The following is a 21,804-nucleotide window of genomic DNA, read 5'->3' on the forward strand; positions in this document are numbered from 1 at the left end:
ATAAAATCTTAAAAAAAAAAAAAAAAGAATATGGTAAGAAAAATATTTAGCCACCACCTTGAATATGCTCCTGCTTCCTCAAATGCTCCTGCTTCCAAGATAACAATCTGATTGCTTTTGAACAGGTTTAGTTATGATTCCCCTCTATATGAAAACAAGTTTTTAAAGAAGAGTAGACTAAAATATATAATGTATTGGCCACTTACAAGAAAAATTTGAGGCAAAATGTGTAGTAATGATTTCAAGAAGATCCATGATAAACTAAATGTTCCCAACTCAAAGCTTTTATTATCTCCCTTACCTCATGCCATGTTCCATATCTTACATTTTTCTCTTTAGGAAGTGGTTAGGGAAAGTTAATTTTTTAGATCCAGCATGACTCTTTAGAAACTTTTAAAAAATAAATTGTGTGCCCAAGTGTTGAATTCCCTGGGGTTTTATTGACTATCTTTGCTTCTTTATTACTCATTGTTCTCCTATAAAATAAGCACTTAAAAAGTATACTATACTTTATAGTGTACTATATTTATTTTTGTTGCTGTTTTTTTAGATCAGACCACCAGATCATCAACTCAATATCCAGAATCATTTTGGCAGCCATCCCAAAGTAAGTAAAACCGTGTCTTCAGTTCTTAAAAGTCTATCTCAGTGTGTGGTCAAATGCTGTTCTTTTTTAAAGATCCTCTTTTGCAGTTTAACATGCAGTGTTCAAAAAGAGATCTAGTGAATGCTAAAAAACTCATTCAGCATCTTGAATTTGCTTCAGTTATGTACTTAAGCTTGAATTTAAAAAACAAGCATCTAGATTCCGTGACTTGTTGAATGTCCTTGCTTCCCATATAAATTTCTTGACTATTTTCAGTTTAATTTAACTAATGTAGTTTGAGTCTTCTTAGGTGTACATATTGTAATAAGGATATAAAATTTTATATGTAGTATGATTTGAGCTCTGTTGCAAAAGTTTAGAAGATTGAATAAGTAATAAACCAAGGTATAATAAAAAGTTAATGATAAACTAGGTGGTAGGTATATAAAAATCTTTTAGCCTCACAGTCTTAAAAATTTTCACAAATGTGTTGAGAAAATTTAACAAAAGAAAAGATTAGAAAGTAATACAGTAAAATGCTAATAACAGTGATTTGTTCAGGATGGTAGAGTAATTGGTGACATTTTTCTTTTCCTTCTGTATTTTGCAGATTATATACCATGGATATGTATTTCTTAGATTAAGCAAAAATGATAGTTTCTTCCCTTCCATTTATAAATCAAGTCCCAGACTTTAATTATTAATCAACCTACAATATCTTTGTATATAAAATTTTCAAGGACTTTTTTTTCCTTTCCACATCACCTTTTTTTTTAAGATTTTATTTATTTATTTGACAGAAATCACAAGTAGGCAGAGAGGCAGGCAGAGGTGGGGGGGAAGCAGGCTCCCTGCTGAGCAGAGAGCCTAATGTGGGGCTCAATCCCAGGACCCTGGGATCATGACCCAAGCCAAAGGCAGAGGCTATAATCCACTGAGCCACCCAGGTGCCCCTCTACATCACCTTTTTTTAAATACGAGACTGTCTTATTTATTTACTTACTAAATAAATAAATAAAGATAAATAAAAATCTTTATTTACTTACTAAATAAATAAATAAAGATAAATAAAAATCTTTATTTATTTATTTGTTGCAGAAAGAGAAGCAGGCTTCCTGCTGAACAAGGAGCTAGATATGGGACTTGATCCCAGGACCCTGGGATCATGACCTGAGCCAAAGGCAGAGACACTTAACTGACTGAGCCACCCAGGTGTCCCATGAGACTGTTTTTAAAGAAAAAGTCTTTAGAAATCTCTTTTGTAATTACTGTGTTCATAGAATTCCATTTTATTTCACTTTTTATATATTTAGTTTTTGGAAGGTTTTGGGTTTGAACTTAAAACTGCAATAAAACAGAAGCCACTGAGACAGGAAAATAAATCATTTGTGTAAAATTACTTGTTGAATCATCTGGTATCTTTGTCCTTTGTTATTCTATATCTTTGATCTTTGGACGCTCTTGAAAGTATCTCCATATAGGGTCCCTGGGTGGCTCAGTGGTTTAAGCCTCTGCCTTCAGCTCAGGTCATGGTCTCAGGTTCCTGGAATCAAGTCCCACATCGGGCTCTCTGCTCAGCGGGGAGCCTGCTTTCCCGCTCTCTCCGTCTGTCTCTGTGCCTACTTGTGATCTCTCGCTCTCTCTCTCTCTGTCAAGTAAATAAATAAAGTCTTTAAAATAAAAAGTATGTCTGTATATAAATTATGCTACATGCATGCAGTGGCATACTTTTTAGTTATGAAAAATGAATACCTAGTATACTAATGAATAGGTGATTGAGATATATATCCTCAAATCTAAGATGCCATTATTTTATGTGTCACCAGTTAAACTGTGACATATCCTTGATTATAAGATACAGATCTAGGGATACCTGGGTGGCTCAGTCAGTTAAACATCTGCCTTCAGCTCAGGTCATGATCCCAGGGTCCTGGGATCGAGCCCTGCATCAGGCTCCTTGCTCGGCAGGGAGCCTGCTTCCCCCTCCCCCTCTGCCTGCCTCTCTGCCTGCTTGTGATCTCTGTCTGTCAAATAAATAAAATCTTTAAAAAAAAACAGATACAGATCTAAGTCAGAGACTTTTTTAAAAAAAGTACTTCTTGGGGTGCCTGGGTGGCTCAGTCGGTTAAGGGTCTGATCTTGGTTTCGGTTCAGGTCATTCCGGTTGTGGGAATGAGCACCGTGTTGGGCTCTGCACTCAGTGCAGAGTTTATTTGAGATTCTCTCCCTCTCCCTCCCCTTCTGCCCTCCCACTTCCCATGCTGCTCCCTCTCTGCTCCCTCACATGCACATAGGCTCTCTCAAATAAATAAGTCCTTAAAAGACGTTTTAAAAAGCATGTGTCTGCTTTTTTTAAAAAGCATTTTGTTGGTATAGACTGAAAATAAATCTGAAAGAATGTTCATACATCTTACTCACTATGGTATTCCTGCCCATAGTATGTACTTAATAAATACTTATGAATTTTTAAGTTATACATTTCTAAAATGTTTTATTTCTTTTATAGCTAGTGTATATTGCTGAAAAAAATTGACAGATTTACTGTGACATTTGTATCAATTGTAGAAATAACTCATTTCTTAAGGGCAGATTTGGATATTTATTTTGTTATAGTTGTTTGAAATACCATTTCTAGTTGTCCCATTGTATCATTTTACAGTTGTTTTTAGGTACCATCCCAAAACAAAAAAATAGCATCTTTCTCTCCATAACTGCTTTGTAATGCCCACAACATTGCTTATATAGTATATATTAACATATATGGACTGCCTGGGTTTATATCTCAGCTGTGCTCCCTCTAGATATGTAATCTTGGACAAATGATTAATTTCGGTGTCCTGATTTGTAATTAGGAATAACGGGATCAACCACATAAAATGTGAAAATTAACTAAAATTATGCTTCATACCTGGTAAACATTCACTGCATACAGCCATTATTTCGATGTTATTGATCCAAAAGTTAACTTACTAATATTTAATTCTTGAATACTTTCAAGTTTAGAAAAGGGGAAAAATGGATATATCGCATGTTTGGGACTGATGAAAGAAAGGTTTGATTTTGGGGGGATTTTTTTGGTTTATGGTATCCATATTATATAACTAAAATGTCTGTGCAGTTCTTATTTCCATATGTTGTATGACCTTCTCTTTCTGTTCTGTTTCAGGTCGAGACTTCATAACTGTTGATAAGCATCCTTCTGTGCTAAGTATGTGGTTGGTTTGTCTGTCCTTTTATTAGTCAAGTAATTTTGAGTAGCATTTGAATAGCATTTTAGATTTAGATTTGAATAGCATTTTAAGTAATTTTATCTTCTTTGCCTTTTAATCCCACCACACATTGGTACCAAATGTGTAATTACTCTGTGATGCAGAAATGTGTTTAGGACTATTTTACCTGAAGTAACTTATTTACAAGAATAAATGGTGAACTTTTTCTTCTTAAGTAATACTGAAATCAAGTTCAGTTATTATTGAATTCAGTCATTCTCAGATCAGAACAAAGGACTTGTACATAGGTTTGTCTATTAGGTGATTATATATTTATTTGTTGCCTATTTTAAGTAGTGGTTCATCCTTCATGGTATGATCTTTTAACGTTATCTTTTACTTCTGAACCTATTGATTTTGTTATTTTCCTCCCCAAATTTGTTTTGCCTCGGTGATAAATTTACCTTGTAAATTTGTATGGTATATATTTTCAAAGTATGTGAAATGATAATCTTGATATATGTATTTGCTTCAGGCTCAGGATATCAAAAAAAACCTCAGGAATGGTTTGAACAAGCTGCAAGAATAAGGGCTAGGACACAAAGTAAGTTGATAAATCTCTACCTATCCCTGAAGTAATTGTAAGTTTATTTGTTATCTTCATTATTCAACATACAAAAATACTTAGTTCTTCAGATAGGGATTTAGACTGTGATTTCATTAATAAAGAACAACTATGATTACTGGTTATTTCCATCTGCTTGGAGGAGCAGAAGATGATGTGGGAAAGCCGTGGATGATGGGTCCAGACTTTACAAGTTGTCAGTTCTGTCTACTCTCCTGACAGTACCTGGTTTTTATTTGTAGCGGACTTTGTTTACTTTTATATAAATAACCACTTAGAGCAACTCTGCCTGCCCATTGTATTAAGTAATAAAGATTGAAACCTACAAATAGTAAATTCATGTTTAGGTTTAAATGTCACAAAATTTGAGAAATACCATAGATAGATACGATGAAATAATCATGCTTTGAGTTCAGTGTCTTTCATAATTTCTATAGCTGTGTCTGGATTAAATCTTGACTGTGTTAAAAAAATAATAATAATAAGTCCCCCTTAACTTTTTATACCTTCTTTATTCATCTAACCACAATAAATCTCAAGGTCATCAGGTACTCCCTTACTTTTCATTTAGATAATATGAAAATTCCCATCACATATTTCTTGCTCAAGAAATGACTAGCTGTAGGGAGGCATCTGGCTGGCTCAGTTGGTGTGACTCTTGATCTTGGGGTTGTGAGTTCAAGGCCTACACTGGATGTAGAAATTACTTAAAAATAAAGTCTTAAAAAAAAAAAAAAAAGAAAGGAAATGACAAACTGTAATAGGACAAGATTACCTTGTAGTAAACAAACCTCTGTGGCTTTGCTTTTCCATCATCAGCAAAGTAGTGACAGTCACAGCTCAGTTTTTCCCACCAGTGAATTTATATCCCACATGTGAGTTCTTCAGCTGACTAAAATTAAAAAAGCATTCTATTCTTGCTTTATTATTGGCTGTCATTCCATATTGTATGTACCTTGCTATCAGAAAACCATTTCTTGGGGCGCCTGGATGGTTCAGTTTTAAAGTGTCTGCCTTTGACCCAGGTCATGATCCCAGGGTCTTGGGATCGAGCCCCACGTCAGGCTCCCTGCTCAGTGGGAGGCCTGCTTCTCCCTCTCCCACTCCTCCTGCTTGTGTTCCTGCTCTTGCTGTCTCTCTCTTTCTCAAATAAAATCTTAAAAACAAAAAACATTTCTTCTTACAGTTTGCTCTTTATGACCTATTATAATAAGAAAGATAAATATTAATTATTTAGCTTACTAAGATTATGTTCATAACGAGTATCAAAAATTAAAACTTAGGGGTGCCTGAGTGGCTCAGTTGGTTAAGTGTCTGATTCTTGACTTTAGCTCAGGTCATGATCTCAAGAGTTGTGAGATTGAGCTCCAGGTCAGGCTCTGTGTTGCGTGCGGAGCCTGCTTTAGATTCTCTCCCTCTGCTCCTCCCTTCCCTGCCTTCTCTTAAAAAAAAAAAAAAAAAAAAAAAAATTAAAACTTACTTTATAGATCTGAGAAATATATTCTTAGAAGTAAAAATGGTTGGGGCGCCTAGGTGTCTCAGTGGGTTAAAGCCTCTGCCTTCGGCTCAGGTCATGATCCCAGGGTCCTGGGATCAAGCCCCGTATCGGCTCTCTGCTCAGCGGGGAGCCTGCTTCCCCCTCTCTCTCTCTGCCTGCCTCTCTGCCTACTTGTGTTCTCTGTCTAACTTGTGATCTCTGTCTGTGATATAAATAAATAAAATCTTTAAAAAAAAAGAAAGTAAAAATGGTTGAGTTTAAATATATACACTATATAAATCTGGGAGATCTGGTGTGTTAGTTCTTTAACTGTGTAGTCTGTATAATTTATAGCAGATACATTTCTTCCAAGTAAGTGAAGTATAGTACACATAGTTACCAAAAAATGTTTCTATAATTTTTATTTCCTCTGATAAGACACTGTGCAAATGCAGTGCAGAAAGAAAAATAATGATGTTGAAGATATGATTGGAATGTAGAAATAGATCTTTTTAGTTGCTAAATTGATAGCTAAGTCTTGGTACTTTATCTGTTTGCCTCCCTATTTTATCTTAACTTAGTGTACTTATTATGGCTTAAGTAACTGTATACTGATTAATAGCCATCTACCATATATAGTTTTGAGAGTTATATAGAAATTGTGTACCAGAAGTAGGATGCAGATACCAGAGTTTTTTAGACATTTAACCGCATGAGGACTTAAAGAACAGTGAACACGAAGAAAATATTTTCGATGAAAGTGGAAAACTGCAGTGATTGTCATACAGCCTTATAGACCCTTTCAGTCCAAAATCATTTAAAAAAATTGTTTGCTGGGCGCCTGGGTGGCTCAGTGGGTTAAGCCACTGCCTTCGGCTCAGGTCATGATCTCAGGGTCCTGGGATCGAGTCCCGCATCGGGCTCTCTGCTCAGCGGGGAGCCTGCTTCCTCCTCTCTCTCTCTCTCTGCCTGCGTCTCTGCCTACTTGTGATCTCTCTCTGTCAAATAAATAAATAAAAAATCTTTAAAAAAAAAAATTGTTTGCTTAGCATTCTGAATTTCATATTTCATTAAGTTTACATTTCTGCCTGCTTTAGTGCTAAAAAAAATTAATTTTCAGATTTAGGTGTTCAGGAATCTAGGATTTTAAATTCTTTTTTTTTTTTTTAAAGATCCCATTCATTTATTTGACAGAGGTCACAAGTAGGCAGAGAGGCAGGCAGAGACAGAGGAGGAAGCATGCTCCCTGCCGAGCAGAGAGCCCGATGCGGGGCTCCATTCCAGGATCCTGAGATCATGACTTGAGCTGAAGGCAGAGGCTTTAACCCACCGAGCCACCCAGACACCCTGGGATTTTAAATCCTTATTGTCATCCTGTGTTAGCACTACTTCCCTGGGTAGATAGATCCCAGTTTGGGTTTCTGCCTATGTCCTACCCTTTTGGGGAAGATGGTACCACTATCTTTATTTTTCCTATTTCCCAGATGATAAAATGGTGAGAATAGGGAAGAGTTTCTATGCAGGGGTCAGGCCTCTGAATCAGTGCTTCATCAGTGTACGTGCTTTGGAACTTCTCTAAAAGTAGTGCAGAGACACGAAAGAGAGTTTGGAATTAGAGCTCCAGTCCCAACTCTATTACTTACTAATAGAGAGATCTTGGTAAAGCTCCTTAACCTTCGTGAACCTCAATTTTCTTTCCTTTAGAGATAATAGTGCCTATAATTAGGTTATTCTAATTAGCTTAAGATGTATGTGAACACAATTTTTAAGTCTAAATAATAAATGAATAATTACTAGTGTTATTGTTAACAATATATTGTGTAATAATAATAACTATAAAAGAGTCATGCCCTCTGCTCTTGACATTTATAGAGTGACTGATTGTTACTATACTCTTCAAACTGGAAAATCTTGAGCTTTTTCCTTTGTGTGTGTGTTTTTAAGGAATTTCTGTCACTGGTTTTTTTTTTTTTTTAATATTTCATTTATTTATCTGAGAGAGAGACAGAACGCAAGCGAGGAGAAGGTCAGAGGGAGAAGCAGACTCCCCATGGAGCTGGGAGCCCGATGCAGGACTCCATCCCGGGACTCCAGGGTCATGACCTGAGCCGAAGGCAGTCGCCTACCCAACTGAGCCACCCAGGCGCCCCTCTGTCACTGTTTCTAATAAATTTTTTTTAAAAGATTTTATTTATTTATTTGACAGACAGAGATCAAAAGCAGGCAGAGAGGCAGGCAGAGAGAGAGGAGGAAGCAGGCTCCCCGCCAAGCAGAGCTTGATGGTGGGGCTTGATCCCAGGACTCTGAGATCACAACCCGAGCCGAAGGCAGCGGCTCAACCCACTGAGCCGCCCAGGCGCCCCTCTAATAATATTTTTTAATAAGAGGGATAGTGATGCTCTGCCTGAGCAGTAGGTACCTTATTAAGTTTGTTCCTGTTCTGTGAAGTTTATATTGCATGTTATATAATAACTGTTCTTTAGCTGTCCATCATTAAAATCATTATAGAAGACAACTTAACAATTTTCATACATTATCTCATTTGAACTTTGCAACCATGGAATAAGATATTCAAAATAAACATTTTTTTCTCAAGATTTTATTTATTTATTTGACAGACAAAGATCACAAGTAGGCAGAGAGAGAGAAGGAGGCAGGCTCCCCGCCAGGCAGAGAGCCCAAAGTGGGGCTCCATCCCAGGACCCTGGGATCATGACCTGAGCCGAAGGCAGAGGCTTTGATCCACTGAGCCACCCAGACACCCCAAGATAAACATTTTCTTGATGGCTTTTTTTTTCTAAGACAATTGTATTATGTTTCACATGTCCTTTCCCTGCAGTTTCCTCTACTGCCATCCTCATAACTTTTTTAGTCATTTTATTAAAGTATGATTGCATACATAAAGTACATAAGTACATAAAGTATGCATGCATAAAGTATGATTGTATACATTTAATGTATACAACTCAGTGAGCTTGGAGATAAATATACTTCTGGGAAACCGTGACCATCTGGGAAACTATGCCATAAGTATATCATCTCCAAAAGTTTCCTCACACCCTCTTTATTTATTATTATGCGTGTGTGTGATAAGAGCACTTAACATAAGATCTACCCTCTTGGCAAATTTTAAATATACAGTACAGTATTGTTAACTATAGGTGCTCTGCTTTATAGTAGAGTTTTAGGACTTACTCATCTTGTGTAACTGAAGCTTTGTACCCTTTAATACCTCCTCATTTTCTCCTTCCCCCAGAAACCACCATTCTACTCTCTGCTTCTGTGTATTTGACTATTTTAGATTCCTCATAAAATGAATTGTTTGTCAGAACCTACCACTCTGTTGTTTTATATGATGCAAAACATTGTAGATTTAATATGTATTATTAACACTATTAAAAATTCGAGGATATGGGACACCTGGGTGTCTCAGTTGGTTAAGGTCATGGTCCCGCAGTCCTGGGATCGAGTCCCATATTCGTGCTTTTCCTGCTTTGCGGGGAGCCTGCTTCTTCCTCTCCCTCTGCCTCTCCCCCTGCTTGTGCTCTCTCTCTCTGTCAAATAAATAAATAAAATCTTTTAAAAAAAAAATAGAGGATAATGTGAAAAATATATTTGTATTTACTTACAGGTATAATGATTCATACAGGGGCACCTGGGTGGCTCAGTGGGTTAAAGCCTCTGCCTTCGGCTCAGGTCATGATCCCAGGGTTCTTGGATCAAGCCCCACATCGGGCTCTCTGCCTAGCGGGGAGCCTGCTTCTTCCTCTCTCTCTGCCTGCCTCTCTGCCTACTTGTGGTCTTTGTCTGTCAAATAAATAAATAAAATCTTAAAAAAAATAATAATGATTCATACATTGATAATGAAGAAGCAGCAGTATGATTGTTTTATGGTAGCCTGGTGTAACTGATTCCTTCCTAGTAGCCTAACCTATATACTAATAAGGGGATCGTTATAACATTTTTATAGCATACAGTATTACAGTCATATTCATAATACAGTATTGGAAACATTGCTTTTTAAAAAACATTTACCTTTGATGATAGGCCAATAGACAGTTTCTCCAGTTACTAGAGAGAGAGGTATACAGTATCCTATTTCTTTGAAAACAAAGTTATGAAACAGTAAGAAAACTGACATTATGAATTTTTTTTTTTTTTAAGATTTTATTTATTTATTTGACACAGAGAGATCACAAGTAGGCAGAGAGGCAGGCAGAGAGAGAGGAAGGGAAGCAGGCTCCCTGCTGAGCAGAGAGCCCGATGCGGGACTCGATCCCAGGACCCTGAGATCATGACCTGAGCCGAAGGCAGCGGCTTAACCCACTGAGCCACCCAGGCGCCCTGACATTATGAATTTTATATGAAGTATCACTACTTTTATGCCTACAAAAGGATAGGCTATCCTCTTCCATACAAGTCTTGCGCACATGTTCTACACAGTGACTACTTAGGAGAAGACAATGACACAGAAACATCTCCCACAGTTCTTGTCGTACAGTTAATTAGATTTTCACACCAAGACATTCATACACATAAAACATATAAGCTCATTGACTGTGCAGCGTGTTGGTTATTTATTGTTCATTAGGTGGAAGTGCATCACCATAAAGGTCTTCAACCTCGTCTTTGTATCAAGTAGGCTGAGGCAGAAAAGGAAGGATTGATGTTGCTGTCTTCAGGGGGCAGAGGCTGAAAAGGTGGACAATGTAGAAGGGGAGGCAGAAAAGCAGGCACATACCAAAATACTTAATTTCTGTCTGATTTTTTTTTTTGCCTTCTCATATCTCAAGAAATGTGTCTGTATGGCACCAACTTTCTTCCACCATTTTTTTTAGTTTCAGTGCCTCTATCATAAAAAAGAGTGCATGTTGTAAAAGAAGTCAAAGGCAGTCTTGAATAATTGGAAGCCTTCTGCCAGATTGTCTAACGTCAGTTTGTTTTCTGACACTTCTCGGTCTTCTGCCTTCTTCCTCAGTGCAGGCCCACTCATCTCCATCAGGTCATCTTTTAATTCCTCTGATGTGCTGTTTGCTCATGAGTGTCTCCAAGATGCATATCTTTGTTTTTAATTCCAGTATAATTAACATACAGTGTGATACTAGTTTCATATATACAGTATAGTGACTCAGCAGTTACTCAGAGCTTCTCACAGAAAGTGTACTCTTAATCCCCTGCACCTGTTTCCCCCCTCCTCCCTCCTACCTCCCCTCTGGTAACCATCAGTTTGTTCTCTATATTTAAGAGTCTGGTTTTTTCTTTTGTTTCTTTTTTCTTTGTTTGCTTTCTTTGTTAAATTCCACATATGAGTGAAGTCATATGGTAGTTGTCTTTCTCTGACTGGTTTATTTCACTCAGCATTATACCCTCGAGATTCGTCCGCGTTGTGCAGATCGCAAGATTTCATTTTACACACACACACACACACACACACACACACACCCCAGATCTTCCTTATCCATTCATCTATCAGTGGACACTTGGGTTGCTTCCACAATTTGGCTATTGTAAATAATGCTGCAGTAAACATAATGATGAGTGTATCTTTTCAAATTAGTGTTTTCATATTCTTCGGTTAAACACCCCATAGTGGAATTACTGGATCATAGGGTAGTTCTCTTTTTAGTTTTTGGAAGAACCTCCATACTGTTTTGCACAGCAGCTGCACCAGTTTGATTCCCACCATTAATACAACGAGGATTATTTTTTCTCCTCATCTGTGCCAACACTTGCTTCTTGTGTTTTTTATTTTCTCCATTCCAACAGGTGCGAGGTGATATCTCATTGTGGTTTTGATTTGCATTTTCCTAATGATGCGTGATATTGAGCATCTTTTCATGTGTCTGTTGCCATCTGTGTCTTCTTTGTAGAAATATCTAGTTCATGTCTTGTGTCCATTTTTAATTGGGTTATTTGTTTTTGTGTGTGTTGAGTCATAGTTCTTTCTCTGTTTTGGGTACTAATCCTTTATCAAACATGTCATTTGCAAATATTTTCTCCTATTATGTGGGTTGTCTTTTAGTTTTGTTCATGATTTCCTTTGCTGTATAGAATTTTTATTTTGGTGGAGTCCCAGTAATTTATTTTTGCTTTTGTTTCCCTTGCCTCAGGAGGCCTATCTAGAAAAGAAGTTGCAGCAGCCGATGTCAGAGACATTATCACCTGTGCTGTTTTTTAGGATTTTTGTGGTTTCAGTCCTTAATTCATTTTGTGTTTCTTTTTGTAGATGGTTTAAGAGAGGGGTCCAGTTTTATTCTTTTGCATGTAGCTGTCCAGTTTTTCCAACACTATTCGTTGAAGAGACTGTCTTTTTACCATTGCATATTCTTTTCTCCTTTGCCAAAGATTGACTGTGTAATAATGAGTTTGTTTCTGGGCTCTTTATTCTGTTCCACTGACCTTTATATCTGTTTTTGTGTCAATACCATACTGTTTCGATTACAACAGCTTTTTAGTATAGCTTGAAATACAAGACCTATATCTTAAAACCCTTCACCCCTTACCTTTTCTGCCACATCCATGATTTCTTTCATGATTTCCTTGATTGGCTGTATTGTAAATCTCTGAGGTCATACACATCTGGACACAGTTTTCTCTGGCAGGAATTTATTGTTTTGGTTTGATGGCTTTTTCTGTAACACCTATGGCATTATTAAAGAATATACTGTCAATTTTATGCAACTATTAATACTGCATCTTTATGTTCATTTACATTTCTTTCAGCTGCAAATGGCACCATGTACAGTCTGTGTGCATAAATTCTGATAAATGTTGACTTTTGTCATTTGTGTGTATTTTATGATAGCAAATGATAGAAGAGTATCTATATATGTTATGTGTTCACAAAATATCTTTTTCTTAATATTTGAAAATACTTCTAGGCTATCCATTTCTACTGTAAGTTTTTTCAAATTGTTCTAAGCCATTAAAAAATTTTCCAATCTGTTTATTTTTAAAAATAAACATATGGGGGCACCTGAGTGGCTCAGTTGGTTGAGCGTCTTCCTTCAGCTCAGGTCATGGTCCCAGGGTCCTGGGATCGAGCCCTGTATCAAGCTCCCTGTTCAGCAGGGAGCCTGCTGCTCCCTCTGTCCCTCCTCCTATTTGTGCTCTTTTTCTCTCTCTCTCAAATAAATAAAGTCTTTAAAAAATCCACATGTAAGTGGACCTGCACAGTTCAAACCTATATTGTTCAAGAATTAAGTATGTATGCCACATTTTTTATCTATTCATCCATCGGTGGACATTTAGGTTGCTTCCATGGCTTGGCTATTGTGAATATTACTGCAGTGCACCTGGGCACACAGATATCTCTTCAAGACCCTAATTTCATTTCCTTTGGGTATACCAAAAGTGGGATTGCTGGATCATATGGGAATTTCATTCTTCAGTTTCTGAGGCACCTTTATATTCTTTTCCATAGTGGCTATAGCAATTTAAATTCCTACCTACAGTGTACAAGGGCTCCCTTTTCTCTACATCCTCTGTACATACCTTGCTCTTGTTTTTTGGATAATAGCCATCTTAACAGGTGTGAGGTGAATCTTACTGCGATTTTGATCACGTAGCTCAACCTGTTTTTTAAGTGTGCTGTAATCCCATGGTCTGTTTTTGCTTTTGTTTCCTGTGTTTTGGTGTTATATATAGGAAATCATTGCCAAGACCAATGTCAGGAAGCTTTTTCCCTGTCTTTTTTTTCTGAGAGTTTTATGGTTTGGGGGTCTTTTTTTTTTTTTTTCCTTAAGTTTTCTTTTTTTAAGCAATCTCCACACCCAACATGGGGCTCAAACTCACGAACCCAAGATCAGTTGTCACATCCTCCTCAACTGAGCCATCAAGGCTCAGTTATTTGATTCTTATGTTTAAGTCTTGAATCCATTTTGATTTTTTGTGTATGGTGTAAGAGTCCAGTTCATTCTTTCGCTTGTGGATATCCAGTTTTCCCAGCACCATTTATTTTAGGAGACTGTCCTTTTCCCATCATTTATTGTTGGTACCCTTGTTAAAGATCACTTGATCATATCTGCATGGTTTTATTTCTGTACTCTGCTCTCTGCTGTTGGTCTTTCTGTTTTTATGCCAGTGCCATACTGTTTTGATTACTCTGGTTTTATAATGTATTTTGAAGTCAGGAAGTGTGATACCCCCAGCTTTGTTGTTCTTTCTCAAAATTTCTTTAAACTATTTGGAATCTTTTGTGTTTCCATACAGATTTTAGGATTGTTTTCTATTTCTGTAAAAGATGTCATTGGAATTTTGATTGAATTATCCTGAATCTGTATATTGCTTTGGGTAGTATAGACATTATGAGAATATTAATTCTCCAATCCACGAACATGGGTATCTCCATTTAGTTGTGTCTACTTCAATTTTTACTTTAAGATTTGCTTATTTGGGGGCACCTGGGTGGCTCAGTGGGTTAAAGCCTCTGCCTTCAGCTCAGGTCATGATCTCAGGGTCCTGGGATCGAGTCCCACATCGGGCTCTCTGTTCAGCAGGGAGCCTGCTTCCCCCTCTCTCTCTGTCTGCCTCTCTGCCTCTGTCTGTCAAATAAATAAATAAAATCTTTAAAAAAAAAAAAAAAAGATTTGCTTATTTGAAGAGAGAGCAGGAGAGGGGAAAGGGTCAAGGGAGAAGCAGACTCCCTGCTGAACTGGGAATCTGATGTGGGACTCAATCTGGAGCTCTGGGATCATGACCTGAGCCAAAGGCAGTCACTTAACCAACTGAGCCACCACGCACCCCGTCTGCTTTAATTTTTTATTAGTGTTTTATAGTTTTCAGTGTACAAGTCTTTCACTACCTTGTTTAAGTTTATTCCCAAGTGTTTTATTCTTTTTGAAATAGGATTATTTTCTTTGTTTTTTTAATTTTAAAATTTAGAATATTCTGAGTTATGTAACTATTATAGTTGTTACATAATAACTGTATAACTAATGTTATAAGTATAGTATTATTATAGTTATATATTATATGGTAGTTAGGTATTACATAAAAATATATCTCATTTGATCTTTTTATATAATAATGTATAGTACAGTATTATAGTTTTATACTATTATAATTATGTATTATTATAATATCATACATTGTTTTATTTGATCTTTGCGACCATAGAGTAAGGTATTCAAGAGAAACATCATTTGATGGAATTTGTTTGTTTTAGTAATAGAGTTCTTAACTTTGGTGACCTAACTTGGAAGTTTCTGAATAATGTAATTTCTTAGGCTAAACCAGTAATTATAGAACAATATGCCTTTAGAATGCAGGTTGATGTCATTTTGTTTCATTTGAGGTTTTTTTGTCATATGACCAAAAATAAGACTATTTCTGTATCTTAGCAGTGCTAATTTTATAACTCTAGTTTAGTCCATTATTTCTCAAATGAAAGCTCTTGGCAAACACCTGGAAGGTCGTTTATAGATACATAAGTTATAAAACTCCAGGCAAATGATGGGTAGCAGTATTGGTAAATATAGGTCATACAAATTAGTAACTCAGCTTCTTCACCTTCTGAACCCTGTCTTTCCATTTCTTCTTTCTTTTATGTTAAAATCTGTGGTCATACCAAGAAGTATGGAGGGGGAAAGTAAAGAGTTAGGATAGTTTTTGTTTGCTAAACTAATGATAGAAATAGAGATTTGGTGGAGTCATAATAAAATTATTTTTAAAATCTTTGGTTTAACCATAAACCTAAATAAAACTGAATTGTCTCTCAATAGAAATGGTGAAAGATTTTTAATATAATTTTTAAAAATATTACTCATATTTGAAATGATCAGAGGCAACAGAGTAAATATTTGTATCAGTCTGAGGTAGAGAATAGAATTAACATTGCATTTTACCTAAAACTTAGCCTTGTCCAGTTAGCTCAGTAATCCATAATCCATATTTTGTCCTTTTGTCCCTCTTACAGCATCATCACCAGGCAAGAGCTCAATATATGGCAATTTTTCAGATGGTATAACATGTTTTTGTTTTAGTTGTGCTTATTTTCTTTGTTCTCTTAACTTTGTGCCATAAGTTTCACTACTTCCATTAAATAATTTGGGTCAAATACTTTAAGGCTTTCTAACAAAACAAATGTACTTTATGCTTTATACTAGACCCCATGGCATGCTGTGAATAATTATGAAAGAAATAACTCTTGAGTCTCAAGGAGCTGTCGGTCTAACAGGCATCTAGATCTTCCCACATTTTCTTCTATTTCTGGCTGATTTCTGCCTTATATTCTCTTGGTGAAATTTGTATTTTCTTTCTCTGTTGGAAATACTTAAATTATGAACCATAAATTGATAGTCTTTATTATTCCTATCATTAGATGACAGCATTCAGAAATCAGAGCTTGGAAACCAGTCTCCTTCAACCTCTAGCCAACGTAAGTTTGTGTATTCAGTTTCTATTAAATGAGTTTCTAAAATTGGTCATACATAATTGTTTTAAACTTTTTTGACAGCAAAAAATAATGCTATTTGAAGAGTTATATTTTAAGCACTTAGGAGGAAAAAGTGTGTATTTTACTAGCAGTGAAATTCTTTAAGGATAAACTATATGAAACAACATCTGGTTTTCCCTTTCACTTAATTAGCCACAAGACCAAAGTAAAAGCAAAACTAATACCAATAGCTAGGTGAACCTTGCTGTGTCAAAAGAAAGAAGGCACATGGCATGATGTAATAGGATTACCACGGGTTTTAGAGTTCACAGACCTGTATTTGGATTAGATTGGACCCCTTAACCTTCCATCACAGCCTTCCAACAAGTTTCTTTAATTCTCTAAGCCTATTTATTATCCCGAAGAGTACTAAGAAAGTAACAGTGACTCTCACTTTGGTCTCAGTACTACTTTCCACTAGCAAGATTAGTACCTTTAAAGAACTTTTCTTATGTAATACGGGCTATACCTATCCATATTTACCTAGAAATTAAAATTGAAAAACTTTAAAAATACCTACTTATTTTTAAATAATTTACTAAGAATAATGACAGATTGCTTATATTTAGTAAGAATAATGACAGACATAGAGGAGATTTTCTAATCTCTTCAATGTCTGGGTTTATAAAATAGAGCTGGATTCTCATATCAGCTTCTGTATTCAGTTGTTAAATATATTGTTTTGGTTGCGGTATATAGAAAAATCCAGCTTTATACAGATAATGTAGATTTTTCTAATAGTCTAAATATAGTTTGGGATATTCTCTTTCGATACTGTCCAAAACTCAAAAAGTTACTTAATATGTAAGATCTGAAACCAAATTAATGATTTTTTTGTGTTCTATTACATTAAAATTGGCCTTTCTTGCACTTGGAATAGAATATCATGCACTGATCATTGGGAAAATACTGGGTCACTAAATTATGTCGATCTTGCGAATGTTGACACATTTCTAAGACAGTATAAAAAGATCGCATTTGTTAATATCACCACCAATCTCGAGAGAAAAAGTCTTTAAGGGTTCAGGAGCTGTCGAGTTTATACTGTCAGATACAGTATTTCCACAATCCTGATTTTCACTTTAAACTGTGAATTTTATAATTGGCAACAAATATTGTCAGTTGTTTTCCTAGAAACAGCAGACTCACTTTGTTCATTTTCAAGAAAATGTCTGGCAAATAAATACTCAAGTCTGACGAACCATAGTTTGTCCCTTGTTTTTGAAAGTACTAGTTCAGCTCAATTCAGTTGCACAAAATTCTTTTTCCTGAGAAAACTACTGTACTGTGCCAGGTATCAGAAGCACTTTATGTACATTTCCCAGTTCTTCGCATTCTTTATTGAGATTTGCATTCAAGGGTTGAATTTTAATATGATAAATAATTTTAACTGCTTTATGAAGCAGTTTCGCTGATAGCCCTAAATGCATGGCTATGAGTACAAAGACTACATTAGCACTGCCCTGTGATCTATGCTAAGGTATCATTTGTTTTTCCCACCATGGCTTTGCACCATCAATGCAAACGTCAACATGGTGGGAAAAGTCAGAGAACATCTTAGTGTTACGAGACTAACTTTTTAACCTCAAGGACCCTCTTGGAAGGATCTAGAGGTACCCAGCAATCACAGTTTGACAACCATTGCTCTAAAAGGTTCATAGTACAAATAAAATAGAAGGTGTAAAAGTATTGTTCCTATTCTATTTAAATGAAGTGGCATATGAGAAAGTATTTATAAACTGAAAAGCGCTAGATAAATGTAAATTGATATTATTATTGCCAGTAATAATTAGGAATGAATTGCATAATCAGTTTTACTGGTGTTAACTTGCATTCCACAAAAGGTGGGCATCGGTGCAATTAAAGGGACAGCTAGCTACTATAAAATATGGAAGACTTTCACTTACAGTGCATCCTTTTTTAACCCCTTTATATACTTCAGAAACATTGCATGTCTGGATAATAAGCTGTATGAATTTGGGGTGTCTAAATTTAAAACTATATTATCAAATGACTTTTATTATTGTTTGCCTCCCAAATATTAGCAGTAGTAATAATAATAGTTCTGCCTTTAAAATAATACTATTTCCGGGGCACCTGGGTGGCTCAGTGGGTTAAAGCCTCTGCCTTCGGCTCAGGTCATGATCCCAGGGTCCTGGGATTGAGCCCCGCATCGGGCTTTCTGCTCAGCGGGGAGCCTGCTTCCTTCTCTCTCTCTCTCTCTGCCTACTTGTGATCTCTGTCTGTCAAATAAATAAATAAAATCTTAAAAATAATAATAATAAAAAATAATACTATTTCCGACTTGCTTATGCCATTTCGTATCTTTGAATTCTGCTTTTTCCTTTTAAGGCTTTTTATTATTTTGACATTGAAGAGACACATGCATACTTATATGCCTAAAACCTATGGGTGTGAAATTTTCTTAAATACATTTTAGGAACATTTCTTTTTTTTTTTTTTTTTTAGATATTATTTATTTATTTGACAGAGAGAGAGAGATCACAGGATGGCGGGGGGGGGGGGGGTGTGTGGAAGCAGGCTTCCTGCTGAGCAGAGAGCCCGATACAGGGCTCGATCCCAGGACCCTGACATCATGACCTGAGCTGATGGCAGAGGCTTAAACCACTGAGCCACCCAGGCACCCGAGGAACATTTCTTTAAGAAAGTAAATTCTGGGGCACCTGGGTGGCTCAGGGGGTTGGCCCTCTGCCTTCAGCTCGGGTCATGATCTCAGGGTCCTGGGATCAAGCCCCACATCAGGCTCTCTGCTCAGCAGGGAGCCTGCTTCCCCCTCTCTCTCTGCCTGCCTACTTGTGAGCTTTATCTCTCCGTCAAATAAATAAAATCTTAAAAAAAAAAAAAAAGAAAGTAAATTACTAGCTCCATTCTTTAAATTCCTTCCTCTTTTATCTAATGTTTATGAAGAGTAATACTGATTTTAAGTCACTTGTCCTTGAATCTAAGAAAATGGTATTTGAATCTGTCATTTCTTTCTTTTTTTTCTTTTTTCCTGTCCTGAGCAGAAGTGACTGGACAACCCAAAAGTGCATCTTATAGCAAGATGTGGTGGTGGCTACTTGTTCTGATAGTTTCTTTGGCTCTTGGGAGTTACTTGTTCCCTCATCGTCCTGAGGCGGAAACCACTGCTGTTCAAGAGTTCCAGAACCAGATGAAACAACTTATGAATAAGTATCAAGGTCAAGATGAGAAGCTGTGGAAAAGGAGCCTCACATTCCTGGAGAAACATCTGAACAGCTCCCAGCCCCGGCCTCAGCCTGCTATCTTGCTGCTCACTGCTGCTCGGGATGCGGAAGAAGCGCTCAGATGTCTGAGTGAACAAATTGCCGATGCCTACTCTTCTTTCCGGAGTGTCCGTGCCATCCGGATTGATGGGACAGGCAAAGCTACTCAGGACAGTGATGTTGTCAAACAAGAGGTAGATTGGGAACTGAGCAATGGATTCCAGAACGGCCAGAATGCTGCCGTGGTACACCGTTTTGAGTCACTGCCTGCAGGCTCCACTTTGATCTTCTATAAATATTGTGACCATGAAAATGCAGCCTTCAAAGATGTAGCCTTAGTCCTGACTGTCTTGTTGGAGGAAGAGACACTGGGAACCAGTCTAGGCCTAAAGGAAATTGAAGAAAAAGTGAGAGATTTCCTCAAAGTCAAGTTCACCAGCTCAGACACACCCAACTCCTACAAACATATGGACCCAGACAAACTGAGCGGGCTCTGGAGCCGTATTTCTCACTTGGTCCTGCCTGTCCAACCTGAAAATGCCCTGAAAAGTGGCATCTGCTTATAAGTCTGACAGAAGACAAATCATGTCTCAAGCTCTGAGAATTTTTCAGACTTTCTAGCTAGAGACGGGATTCAGAGCTCTTTTTGAAGGAACTGGTTTCTTTTTAAAGGAAGTCAAATTCTTATGTAAACTTGGAACATCTAAATCATTTATTCAACCTAATTATCTGTTACCTGAGAGAATCATTTCTCTGTTTCCATTGAGATCTGTGTTAACGACCTCTGAGGACTATAAATCATATGGGATCCCATAGAGGATCTGTTTAGGTTCAGGGTTGCAACATTATTGCTATGGTATGACCAGACCAGGTTGCGGGGGCGGGGGGGGGATTGGGGTCCTTCCTATGAATCCTCTCAATTTTTTAAGTTAGATTTTTCAGAGTTTGCTATTAGTAAGGCAGCTCTCTAAATGCAACTGTGGGTTTTCCCATTTTGTTCTCTTTTACATCATTAGGTATGAGTTCCTTAGCTTCCCCTTGTAGGAACGAGAGTAATGAAAGGTCACCAGAGTGTGTTTTGGGATTTTTTTTTTTTCTTTGTTTTTGGAGGGCGGGAGAAGGAGACAAGGCAAAAGAGAAATTGTCGAATGAGGAAGGAAAGGGGGGAAAAATCTTCAAGATGAAATTTAAAATAAGCCACTGAGACTTAGGTCTCTCAGACATAGCCATATGAACTCCATTCTCGGAGAATTCTGTTCGGGTTTATTTTTCACACATCCTTTTCTTCCTTTAAGAAATTTTTGGTCCTCCAAAGGATTTTGAAGCATGTATATTATAAGGTTTAGCATATTTGTTCATTTGTCTCTGAAGGGTGTGGTCAGTTCAGAGCAGTTTATTTTGGACATATCCTGAAGCCTTTGTTTTGAACTCAGAAATGCAGTTGCAGGAATTGGTAAACCATTGGCCCACCAGCTTTCCTAGACTGCTGAAGAAGGACTTGATTCTCTGCGTGCAGTCCTAAGTCCTTTAATGACACTCTTATGACAAATGTAAAGATTTACTATACACGTGATAAATTTTATTGAGTGCCTCAAGCCAAAATGAAAGTAAACTTGGCCATATGTGAAGAATGTTGAAATGTACTATTGTGCATTCCTGTGCTACTGTTGTGTTTCAGGTGTCACTTAGCTTCTGTAACTGAGATTTCTCAAAATTTGTCGACCGCTTTGCTTTTCTTAAAATCTTAAGATTGCGGATCCACCATGGTTTTGTTTAGTTTCTTATTGTCTACAAAACTTAAAATGAAAATAACTGTTTTTAGAATACTAGAGGCAGTCATTGACTTAACCATTTACCTGTTGAAGATCCCATGCCTGGTAGTGGGGTGTGGTCTGGTTTCCCCCAGCTACAGGACAACCAGTATTCCTAAATTTATACCCTTTATTGAAATTTGCTCCTGACTGTCAAAAGTCAGGCCATCTGATTTATAGAGGATTCTAAAACAAGAGTTTTTGAAAAGGCTTATTTTATACACATATATTATATGGAGAAACAAATGTTTTTATTAAATGTTTCGCTGACCAAAATAATTTTAAAGAAATTAACGTTACTTATATCTTTCAGGAAAAATAATTGTAGCAGCTGATCTGTAAATGACTTTAGAAGCTATTTTAGTAATTTAAATAAATTTACTTTCTTGGTTTTTAGTCTATGTCTTGTAAACTTA

The 21,804-nt window shown here is 36.8% G+C and overlaps 1 protein-coding gene across 4 annotated transcripts in view; it reads left to right on the forward strand.

Moving 5' to 3' along the window:
* TOR1AIP1 (torsin 1A interacting protein 1) overlaps positions 1-21,784 on the forward strand; it is a 42,072-nt gene extending 20,288 nt beyond the window's left edge. For 2 of the 4 annotated variants that reach the window (XM_032319252.1, XM_032319255.1), the window contains 6 exons: positions 551-607; positions 3,753-3,794; positions 4,331-4,399; positions 15,814-15,858; positions 16,219-16,275; positions 19,359-21,784. In XM_032319252.1, the coding sequence (XP_032175143.1) occupies positions 551-607; positions 3,753-3,794; positions 4,331-4,399; positions 15,814-15,858; positions 16,219-16,275; positions 19,359-20,143 (1,055 nt within the window). In that variant the 3' untranslated portion in view covers positions 20,144-21,784. The remainder of the gene's footprint in view (positions 1-550; positions 608-3,752; positions 3,795-4,330; positions 4,400-15,813; positions 15,859-16,218; positions 16,276-19,358) is intronic. The other 2 variants (XM_032319253.1, XM_032319256.1) reach the window with 2 other exon arrangements.
* The last annotated feature ends 20 nt before the right edge of the window (positions 21,785-21,804 follow it).

The sequence above is a fragment of the Mustela erminea genome, chromosome 17 (genome assembly GCF_009829155.1).
Source record: "Mustela erminea isolate mMusErm1 chromosome 17, mMusErm1.Pri, whole genome shotgun sequence".
In the NCBI taxonomy this organism is placed as follows: domain Eukaryota; kingdom Metazoa; phylum Chordata; class Mammalia; order Carnivora; family Mustelidae; genus Mustela; species Mustela erminea.